The following is a 12,104-nucleotide window of genomic DNA, read 5'->3' on the forward strand; positions in this document are numbered from 1 at the left end:
TGTCCATATACTGATTGCCCATGTTCGTTTGACACATGGAGTAAGCTTTTAAATCACACATACAAAACTCATGCTAAACAGCTAACACCAAAGCCAGTAGAATTACCTACATTTCAGTGTCATGTGTGCTCTCGTAGAGACTTAACAGAAAAAGATTTCTTCCAACATATTAATGGACATCTCAGGCATAATGAAACTGTACCATGTATGTTTCTAGGATGCACATTTAAAACTAACATTTACAGTACATTCAACACACACACAAATAGGAAACACAGACAACATTCACTTAAAGACTTTATAGCCAATGTTGTCAGTACAAGTGGTGAGTTGGATCAGTCACACAGTTCTGCAGTTGGTCCAACAGAGTCTGTCGATATAGACCAGGAATATGAAACACTAAGTTGTGGTGATGCTTCAGAAATACACCTTCCAAATTTAATCGAAGAAAAAATTGCATGCATTTCATTGAAGTTGGAAAATATTGTTCACATTCCAAAGACAGTTATTGATGAAGTCCTTTCTGAACTTCACTACATATTAAGTACATCATCTTTGCCTGTCACTAGAGCTATTGTTTCTGATGTATTACAGAGCCATAAACTACAGGTTGAAGATTCAGTAGTTGGTGAACTTTCCACTGCTCTATGCAATTCTAGTCCATTGGCCACAGCTATTGCAAAGGATGGCCCTCTTGCTACAGCATATAAACGTACACAGTACTATACATCTCATTTTGGAGTTTTAGAGCCGGTTGAGTACATACTAGATGCCCAGAGGAATAGGACATTTCAATATATCCCTCTGTTAAAGTCTTTGCAACATTTGCTCTCTCATAAAGGTGTCTTTGAACATATTTAAACGCAACAGCGGCTATTGGCTGTTCGCCAAGAGTACAGAACTGTAAGAGACGGTGAGTACTATAAACAGAATTCGTTTTTTTCTGATGAAGGTTTGAGAATCTCTGTAAATCTTTATGTTGATGATTTTGAGATTTGCAAGACTTAAGCATATTAGAACAGCACGGTGTATTTATAGCTCAGCTTGGTCAGTTTGTTAAAGGTTCTGTCCAGTGTGTTATAGCTGACAATCTTGGAGCCCATGGGCTCGGGGGATTTGTTGAGAGTTTTTCAGCTGGGTCAGTATGCAGGTTTTGTACTGGAGTCAAATCAGATGTTCAGACTAAGGATGTCCAGTCAGGTGCTTTCCAACTGAGAACAAGAGACATCCATGATGTTCATGTCCAGTCTGCTCAGGAGAATGCAACTATTTGCTGTGGTGTAAAAAAGCAGTGTGTTTCAACAGAGCACCTTTCCCATTTCCATGTAACTACTGGTTATCCTCCTGACATTGTGCACGACCTTTTTGAAGGTGTTGTACCAGTTGAACTGGCTCGTTGTATGAGTTTGTTGATCTCCAAAAAAGACTTCACTTTTGAAAGGCTCAACACATTGATTCAGACATTTCCGTACAAATGGGGGGACAGAACCAATCGCCCTCATGCCATACCACGCTCTTTCACATCTAGAAACACAATAGGTGGCAATGCCCATGAAAACTGGACCTTAATAAGACTGCTTCCCTTTGCGATTGGGCACATTTTACCAGAAGGTGAACCAGCGTGGCAGCTAATTCTAGATCTTAAGGACATAGTTGAGTTGGTTGTGGCCCCTGTTCACACAGATGAGACCATTGCTTATCTTGAAGCCAAGATCTATGATCATAGACAGCGCTATCTTGAACTCTTTCCACATGTAAAGCTCTTACCAAAACATCACTTTTTAGAGCACTATCCGCAAATGATCCGTTGCTTCGGGCCTCTAATTGCACTGTGGACGATGAGATTTGAGGCTAAACATAGCTTCTTCAAGCAGGTTGCTCGTCACACCAATTGCTTTAAGAACATACCTCGTTCACTAGCTACTAGACACCAGTTCATGCTTGCCTATCACACACATTCCTCCAGTGTCAAGAAGTCATCCTTGGAGGTCACACATGTCTCAATCCTGCCTGTTGATGTCCTTAATGAGGGAGTCGTGTCTACACTGAAACAAAGTTTCCCAGATGTGACTGAGGTTCATATGGCAAACAATGTGTCTAGCTTGGGTATACGTTACTGCGAGGGGATGATTATTGTACACGGATCTGCAGATGGACTGCCTAAATTCCATGAGATCATTAAACTTTGCATTGTTAAGGAGAAGTTGTGTTTTCTGGTAAAAGACGCATGTGCTTGGTACAGAGAGCATTATGGTGCTTTTGAGCTGTCTGCCTCGCCCAATACAGAGGTTGCCGTTATTGAGCTTGCTGACTTGGTAGACCCCTATCCCCTTGCAGACTACATGGTTGGGAGTTTGCGCATGGTAATGTTGAAAAGATTCATCATTGTTAAAGGTGAGTATCATTTTTAAACCTAAATAGTGTGAGCTCTGGATAGCAGGCTCTGACAAAAACGTAAAACCATTTGTATGTTCATCTTTGATACAATCCTAATGTGTTTCTTTCTTGTTATTCTTTCACCTTGTTTCTGCTCTAGATTAAAAGGTGTTCCATAATGGCAGGTCGGGCGCTTCTGCGCATCATCTTTGCCGACCAGTCTGACTCTAGAAAACTGACCCTGGATTCGGGAATCCCAGCAACAGTTGGAGAACTGCACACATTTGTCAAGACATCTCTTCAATTGAAAGAGGACTTCCGTCTGCAATACATGGATGTTGACTTTAACGAGTTCATGAATCTTACATCAGTGTCTGAAATTCAGGATAAAAGCACACTGAAAGTAATTTACTCTCCTATATTGTCAAATATTGAGCCCTCCATCACTTTGTACACAGTTGACTCATTTGATAAGACCTCAATTACTGGAAGCTCAGAGCCTCTAATCCCTGCATCATCAATAGCCTCATGCTGCAGTGACGATATGGTGTATACGTCAACCCCGCATCCATCCCCTAAAGCTCAGGCCTCACAATTGTTATCCTGGCCCACAGTTTTTGTGGTTCCTAAGCTCACCTACGAGGCTGAATTTGAGCTTCATCTAAAGAATGCAGAGTTTGAGACAACTGGTACATACTTCCAGACTGGCCTAAAGCTGAAAGGAGTCATTCTTGATGGCCTAGCCCAAGAAATGATCAAATTCATAAAATATCCGAAAGACTATCAGTGTGAAGAGGTAGCTGCAGCGTTGACGAGGGCCCACCCTTGTTTGGGGCAGCTAGGATCCAAGACAGGATTTGGGGGGTGGAAACAGTCTCTTAAGTACAAAATGCAAAACTATCGTACAAAGCTTGGCCGTCTTGGACATCCTGAAATCCTTGTGAACTCCTTAAAGCACAAGAAAACAGGCCAAGGCAAAGCTGCAGCAAACATAAAAAAAACAAGAAAAGCTGAAGTGAACTACATTCCTCTGCACCCAAAAGGCGAAACCACAGAAAGCTTGGAGAACGAGAGAATTGCCTTATTGTCAGAACTGAAGAAGCGTGACAATGAAGTGGTGATAAAAGCAAAAATGGAAAAAACCTTCTCCCACAGACGCCTTGAGATTGTGGAGCAAAGGCCTTTGATAGGGGACTTCAAATGCAGATGGCCTGCTCTGTTTCAGCAGAGTGAAGTAAGTAAATATTTGTATTTGTTGACAGTCTTTTATTATTGTCCTTTGTGATTCATGTCTACATCCTTGCATGGTTGTGATTCTAATAAACAAGTAACAATTGGTTGTATTGTGCTTGTTAATAATATTTTTAAGGTGAATGCAGAGTTTTTGAGGATCACAACATCACCACTTCAATCAAAGTTCACGTGGCAGCTGGACCACTTCTCAGACAAGCTCTTGAAGATCTTCAAGACCAAAGGAGGACTGAAGGGGCACAAAATCAAGGAAGCTCTTGCAATATCAGATTCGGTTAGTATAAATGCAGAGAACCTCGTTTTTCACTGTATTGTTTTTGTCCATGCTCGTATGAACACATTTAAGAAATGGTCTGCTTTTATAGTGTTTTTAAGGCAATAGCTTATTGTGGAAAGGTAGGGTTAAGGAGTCCTGCTTAGGGACACACACGACAGATACAGCCCTCTACTTTGTAGACTACCTGCTGTGTTGCACATGCATTGTGCTTAATTGTCTTTGATTTATCGCCCCTGCTAGTTTGAAAACATCCACATCAAGAGGGGGTGCATCCTGCGAAGCATCGCGATCTACCTCGACGAGGATCCAGACTCTTTTTTTAAGGAGTATCAGGTATGTTTATCACAATATGTTTTCAATGTAGTGGTTAACAGTGTTAACAACCATTACTTACATTTATAATAAGAAAATTATATGGCACACAACCCTATTCCTGTTTATATGTTATCACATATCATAAATACATGCCGAAATAAATAAATCTATACATTAATATAGGAATGAATATATGTAAGAATGAATAAATACAATAATAATAATAAATAGATACAGAAGTAATTTAATCGGGCAAGTGTTTAAATAAATATAGGAAAAGGTGAATTAATACATTTATACAGCTATAAATACATCTATAAATTAACATAGGAATAAAATTGATAAATACAAATGTGAATTAAAACATGAATATATCTGGAAATAAATACAAATAATAAATTAATGCTGAAATAAATATTTAGATTTATATATAAATACATCTATAAATGAATAAATAAATATGGACATGAATACATATGTAAGAACTTATAAATAATTGAATAAATACATAAATAAAATAATAAATAAATGCTGACATACAGAAATATATTAATCAATAGATTCATGTTTAAAAAGGTATGTGAATGCAGCAATTACTAAATTGTTAAAGGAATAATTACATAATCACATAAATCAAGGAAATAAATGATTAAAGAATAAATAATCAAATATATATCGAAATAAGTAGGTAAATGCATAATTAACTACAGGAATAACAACAAATTACATGATTAAGTAGGGATGTAAACAAATAACTTAATACCTGAATGAATAAATAAGATAAAGTTGATAATCAAACAGAATGTACAGGAATATATCTTTATAACTTATTTATGCAAACATTTTCTTACAAGCTTAATTTAGTTCTGAGTTGGAGGTCCTAACCTTCTCTGGTATCACTCTGGACATTTTTGTCCAAATTGGTAATTTTTCACGTCAGATTTGGCTGTAATGATTTTGTGTTTTTTCTAGATACTTTTTGGAATTTCAATTTTTCTAATCGGTCTTGAATACACTGTACAAATTACCCTAATTGTCCATTTAAAAAATGTTCCCACACTTCCCAAAAAGTGGGGGAAAAATATTTAAATATAATATTGTTATCATATCATTTGATCATTCAAGTTTTTGAAAGTGGACATTTTTATCCTGAGTGGCCAAATAGGGAAGTACATTTGAGTGATACCAGAGGGTTAGTCTAAAGCTGTTTGATCAATTAGGAGAGCCACATAAGTAAATCTGCTTCTATAAAATGTAGTAATTCAGGTTTTTAGTTAACACGTGTTGTATGTTTGTGTCTTGCCTCTGCCTCTGAAGATGCCAAGAGGGGCAAACACAGTCATGGGCATATACACACTTCAAAGAGATGTGGATGGGCAGCCAGAGGACGTGGGAATTGTCATCGAAGGCAATATAGTCATGGACAACTTGGGCAGCGTGATTGTGGGGTTTGTCATGCTATTGGGACTTATTTATGCCCTGGATTTGAGCTTTCCGGACAACCTCAAACACACCTTCGAGTTCAAGCAGAAGGTCGTGATGGATCTGGATGGGCACAAGCTGGATGGTCAAATCGAAAGTCTGAAGATCAAGTTGTTCGATTGAAATGTGAAAAAGACTCATGAGTTAATTGTTGTCGTTTTATTCACGAGTTTCCTGATCAGAGCAGATTGAGCCGTTATATTATCCTTTGTTCTGTGCTTTTCTGTTTGTTTGTTTCAACACACTGTGTTATGTTCCTGTTAGAAGAGCAGTGCATACCCCTGTTATATTGTATTCATTGTATTTGGCAAAGGGTGATTTGTAAGTTAATTATAGGAGTTCCATTTCTCTGCCATTTTAAAAATGGTATCTTTCAGAAATGTTTTTCATTCATTTTTAAAACACTGTATTGAATGGAATGGAGGATTGTTTAGAATAATGTGAATTTAAAAAATAAAAAAACTAAACCATGTTTTCTATCATGTGTAACACATTTTTATTAAATTATATTTAACCTCATTATTTCATTTTCAATTAATTAAATAGGATTTAGGTGGACTAGCATTATTTAAATTCATAAAGGTAATGTTATCATTTTACTTAAACTCTATTTGAACAATTTGAGTTGGACTAACTCATTTACATTATACTGCATGGATGCCATTAGTTTGTGCCACATATATTTATTGGATGGAAAACCTGCCAACAATAAAATTGAGTTAATCCAATGAGTTATTTCTTTGAGTGCACTCTCTGTCCTACACGGCTTGTTGGAGCCCCCCCCTTCCCTGTGAGAGCCCACTGTGCTCTGATTGGTCAGCTCGTGGGGTCTGGGTGTCGTGTTGGCGGGACGTTGAGGGGCTCGCTGCTCCACCCTTTGAGGCTCGAGAAGCGGACAGTGTGAGTTGGGTTACCGGTGTGGTTTCCTGGTTGCTGCGTGGGGTCTGCGAGACATCGACATCAGCTCACCCCCCCCCCCCCCTTCTACTTCCTGTGCCAACACTGGGATTACGTGTGTGTGTGTGAGAGAGTGTGTGAGGAGCTCCACGGATTGGTCCATCTGGGTATGGGCACGTCACTGTACCCAGGAAGAGAAACAGAAATCCTCAACGAGGCGTTCTGGGGCAGCAGACAGGGCTTCTCTGTGTTAGAGTCGTACTCGCTGCAGGGTGCACTTTGAGGGTGTGAGACTCTGCAGACCGTCACATGCAGAAACACCTTCCTGACACAAGGGGACGGGTCAGAACCAGAAAAGCCTGGACCGGGACCTTTAATACTTATTACACCACTGTGTTTGTGCTCTAGAATATAATGAATTTCCTTGCTGCTCAAACTAATTCTGAAGTACAATTTCAACAGTGGTTTGATCGACTCTTAACTTAACCTTCTGTTGAACAACTTGTCATTTAATAATGTTTCTTTAATAATAATAATAATAATACATTTTATTTATGGGCGCCTTTCAAAGCTCTGAAGGACACCTTACAGAGCATAATTAAAGAAGAGCACACAGTAATACAAGACTTAAAAAACAACAATCAGTTGAGCAGAGATTAGGAAATGGAATACGCCAGTTTAAAAAGGCGTGTTTTCAGGCTGGCTTTGAAGGTTGGGAGTGAGTCCATATTGCGGATGTCTTGTGGGAGAGAGTTCCGGAGACGGGGGCAGAGTGGCTGAAGGCTCGTGACCCCGTGGCGATCAGGCGGGCAGAAGGTACAGAGAGTTGGAAGGCAGAACGAGGCTTTTGCGTTTCATCTCCAATTACAGATACACTTGTTAGTGGTGTCCTTTCTCTGTCCTCTGTCTCTGGAGGTCTAAAGCTAACTGATGTCACAGTTTGGCTATCTGGAATAAAGCTGCAGAAACACCGTCGACCCTCGTCCTCTAAGACTGAGTGTTCCGTGTGAAACATCTGCTCATCCGATCCCCTCATTAGACCGTCACCAGAGCGCTTCTACAGGTATTGTTCGCTGTGTTTTTACTTCACAAAGAACCAGGAAAGGCACCGTAATCCGTCTCGTTTGCATCAGCGTGGACCGAAGCCCAGTCCGTGAAAAATACATTTAAATGCTAATTTCTATTGTTGTTACTATATTACGTCCAGACGTCAGACCCCTGCAGCTCCCAGCCAAGAGGTTCGCATCGTAACAAGACGGCGATTAACTTCTGCATCATCAGCCTGATGGAGCAAAGGGAAAGTCAAGAGCACACGGTCATTAGGATGCAGACTAGTTACATCTGTGTGACCTTCAGTCTCTGAGCTTCAACCCAACACATCGACGCTCTGCTATCTCTCACCTCCCGCATAGAGAAATGAAAATAAAGTTGTGCTAATGGACGGCGACATTGTGACTTATGCGACACTGAAAAAGTGATATAAGAGAAAATCAGATACGAGTTAATTAACTGATAATGTCTCTCTTCTCTCCCCGATAGAAGTCGATGAATAGAAATGAAAGGTTTGGAGTCAAAGAGAAAGATGGACTTTTTGAAAGACGGCAGATAATATTATTCCTCCTGATTAAGTTTCACGTCGTGGCGGCATGAATGCTGAGTAATCTTCATTTTGCACTAGTATGAATTTCATCACGTCTGTTGCTATGGAGGAAACCAGCACACCTGTCACAGCTCCGCCTCTGATCTCTTCGTGATGACTTCTCTCCTAATCTCCTTCAGTCACGCCCTAAGAGCGGAGAGCAAAACATACAAAGAAAACATGTCCTGTTTCTGCGGAAGTATTTCGAAAAAGATGAACTCTCCAGCCGGGCAGGTCGAGGTTTATCTCCTCTCTCCACACAGATGCGAAACAATGCCCTTTATTCCATTCCACTGTAAATCCAATGTCGCGCTTCACGCCCTGCACACGAGCAGCAGGACGAGGGGATGACCGGGGCGGCGTGGGGAAATGTTGACACGATCCCAAAGGCCACAGCAGGGGGTCATCGGTTTTTTAGATTCTGAGCAATTAACCAGCACACTAATGAGGGCTCCATGCAGCCGATTGGCCCCTGGGCACAGACATGGACATTTACACTTTAACCTTTTGTTGTTGTTGCTTTGTGGTTATGTTGTGATGTTTTTTAATTGCTTTTCCCATTTTCATAGTCGTTTTGAGCGTCTTTTCAGCTACGTGTTTTAGTCGCCTGGACTCTGTATAGTCATGTTATGTGTATTTGTGGTAGGGATGCCAGCGATTATTCGATTATTCGAATATTCGCTACAGTCTCCATAATCGAATATTATTTTTAAAAATCGATTTATTTTTTTATCTTTTCCGGCCGAATAATCGATTATTATTCGCCAGGGCCGCCGAATAATCGATTTTGATCATGGTCAGTTTCTGGCAACCCTAATTTGTGGTCGTGTTCGGTCTTTTCTTTGTCGTCTTTTTGAGTGACGTGTTGCAGTTGAAGGCGAAGACCCTTTGGGCCCCTGGTTGCTTTCTAATCCATCCTTACATGAAGTTATTATGTTAGCACTTGGGAAATCAGTGCTCTTCCTGAGGGAAAGCTTTCGTACACAATTAAGAAATAATTAGTATTTGGCTGCTTAAAATGTGGACTTGCTCAGATAACGCCAGCTTTGTTGTCCCCACAGAGGGCAATAGGGCACATCCTGTCTCGTAAGAAGGCCTGAGAATGAATGACTGTCCCAGACATCGGATGAACGCCGAATCAATAATGGATTAGGAGAAGATAAATATTTAATTCTTTAAATCTGTTGCAAACAGCTTGTAATATATCTCCTGGAAGATTCACAGAGCAATATGAGACCTTTGAAAAGCCCGGAGCGATGCATGCCTCTGACATTGGTTTACAAAATGTCTCACATGTGGGACACCCCGTGTTAGTGACGCGTGCTGAGGAAGCAGATTACGACTGACTCCTGTATGAACTGCTAATGATCTTATATTGAATATTGTAACATAAAAGTACTGCAAACATCATCCAACATGTTTACTGACTGACGCACCTAACTCGCCTCAGGGCTAAACTCATTTTAAATCAATCAAAATGTCTCTTCTCTGATTAATTACATTTCATATTTACACTGCCGATATTTAAATGTATGTTTTAATTATTCAGGAAGTCTCAGTCGACCAAGATCTCAACAGAAATCCGGATGTTTTTACTTGAAATAGCTCAACATGGAGTGGAATCTTTCTGGTACAGATGCTAGCGCTCCAACACATTGTACGTGATAGGCTAAGGGGCGGGACATCTGTAAGCCGGTTGACCAATCACAACAGAGCTGGCCAGCTAACCAATCAGAGCAGACTATGAAAAATAAAGAGCTTTTTGAACATTGAATCATGGAGACATGTCCCAGTAACACTGATATACATACTGATATACGCCTGAACATCAGCAGGAGAGGACTCTTTAAAGTAGAGACACTACATACTGATATGCACCTGAACATCAGCAGGAGAGGACTCTTTAAAGTAGAGACACTACATACTGATATGCACCTGAACATCAGCAGGAGAGGACTCTTTAAAGTAGAGACACTACATACTGATATACACCTGAACATCAGCAGGAGAGGACTCTTTAAAGTAGAGACACTACATACTGATATACACCTGAACATCAGCAGGAGAGGACTCTTTAAAGTAGAGACACTACACACTGATATACACCTGAACATCAGCAGGAGAGGACTCTTTAAAAGTAGAGACACTACATACTGATATACACCTGAACATCAGCACGAGAGGACTCTTTAAAGTAGAGACACTACATACTGATATACACCTGAACATCAGCAGGAGAGGACTCTTTAAAGTAGAGACACTACATACTGTACTGATATACACCTGAACATCAGCAGGAGAGGACTCTTTAAAGTAGAGACACTACATACTGTACTGATATACACCTGAACATCAGCAGGAGAGGACTCTTTAAAGTAGAGACACTACACACTGATATACACCTGAACATCAGCAGGAGAGGACTCTTTAAAGTAGAGACACTACATACTGATATACACCTGAACATCAGCAGGAGAGGACTCTTTAAAGTAGAGACACTACACACTGATACACACCTGAACATCAGCAGGAGAGGACTCTTTAAAGTAGAGACACTACACACTGATACACACCTGAACATCAGCAGGAGAGGACTCTTTAAAGTAGAGACACTACATACTGATATACACCTGAACATCAGCAGGAGAGGACTCTTTAAAGTAGAGACACTACATACTGATATACACCTGAACATCAGCAGGAGAGGACTCTTTAAAGTAGAGACACTACATACTGATATACACCTGAACATCAGCAGGAGAGGACTCTTTAAAGTAGAGACACTACATACTGATATCCACCTGAACATCAGCAGGAGAGGACTCTTTAAAGTAGAGACACTACATACTGATATTCACCTGAACATCAGCAGGAGAGGACTCTTTAAAGTAGAGACACTACATACTGATATACACCTGAACATCAGCAGGAGAGGACTCTTTAAAGTAGAGACACTACATACTGATATACACCTGAACATCAGCAGGAGAGGACTCTTTAAAGTAGAGACACTACATACTGATATACACCTGAACATCAGCAGGAGAGGACTCTTTAAAGTAGAGACACTACATACTGATATACACCTGAACATCAGCAGGAGAGGACTCTTTAAAGTAGAGACACTACACACTGATATACACCTGAACATCAGCAGGAGAGGACTCTTTAAAGTAGAGACACTACATACTGATATACACCTGAACATCAGCAGGAGAGGACTCTTTAAAGTAGAGACACTACATACTGATATACACCTGAACATCAGCAGGAGAGGACTCTTTAAAGTAGAGACACTACATACTGATATACACCTGAACATCAGCAGGAGAGGACTCTTTAAAGTAGAGACACTACATACTGATATATACCTGAGCATCAGCAGGAGAGGACTCTTTAAAGTAGAGACACTACATACTGATATCCACCTGAACATCAGCAGGAGAGGACTCTTTAAAGTAGAGACACTACATACTGATATCCACCTGAGCATCAGCAGGAGAGGACTCTTTAATGACGTGTCCTCATTATTCAGTAGTGTACTTTGTAGCACAGTCACATCCCTCTGTTCAACAGTTGCCTTAAAAATCTTCGGGCTTTTGATGATGCTTTTTCAATTTAGTGCGGAAGCATGCAGTCTGGCCGATGCCGGGAAGCCATTACAAACCGTCTCTCCTTTGAGTTCTTGCTTTTAGAGGCACTTTACTTCACACAAGGCGTCTCTATATAGTTTGTGTAGCGTCCCCTGACTGAAGTGTTGCTTTCATCTTATCCAAAGGCATCCCTCAAAGATGGGAACAGACAGGTGAAAGTGACTCCGGGGTGGGGGGGGGGGGGGGGGGGGCTTGTTCAAAGCAAAGAGAGTTA

The 12,104-nt window shown here is 40.5% G+C and overlaps 1 protein-coding gene across 1 annotated transcript; it reads left to right on the forward strand.

Annotated features, from left to right (window-relative positions):
• Positions 1-2,310: 2,310 nt before the first annotated feature.
• LOC117465913 (uncharacterized) lies at positions 2,311-6,115 on the forward strand. Its single transcript, XM_034109006.2, has 6 exons — positions 2,311-2,394; positions 2,537-2,779; positions 3,420-3,610; positions 3,746-3,901; positions 4,145-4,237; positions 5,537-6,115. Exons 3-6 carry the CDS (start codon positions 3,509-3,511, stop codon positions 5,822-5,824), a joined length of 639 nt encoding a protein of 212 aa, XP_033964897.1. The 5' UTR covers positions 2,311-2,394; positions 2,537-2,779; positions 3,420-3,508; the 3' UTR covers positions 5,825-6,115.
• The last annotated feature ends 5,989 nt before the right edge of the window (positions 6,116-12,104 follow it).

This window comes from Pseudochaenichthys georgianus, chromosome 20 (genome assembly GCF_902827115.2).
Source record: "Pseudochaenichthys georgianus chromosome 20, fPseGeo1.2, whole genome shotgun sequence".
NCBI classification, from domain to species: Eukaryota; Metazoa; Chordata; class Actinopteri; order Perciformes; family Channichthyidae; genus Pseudochaenichthys; species Pseudochaenichthys georgianus.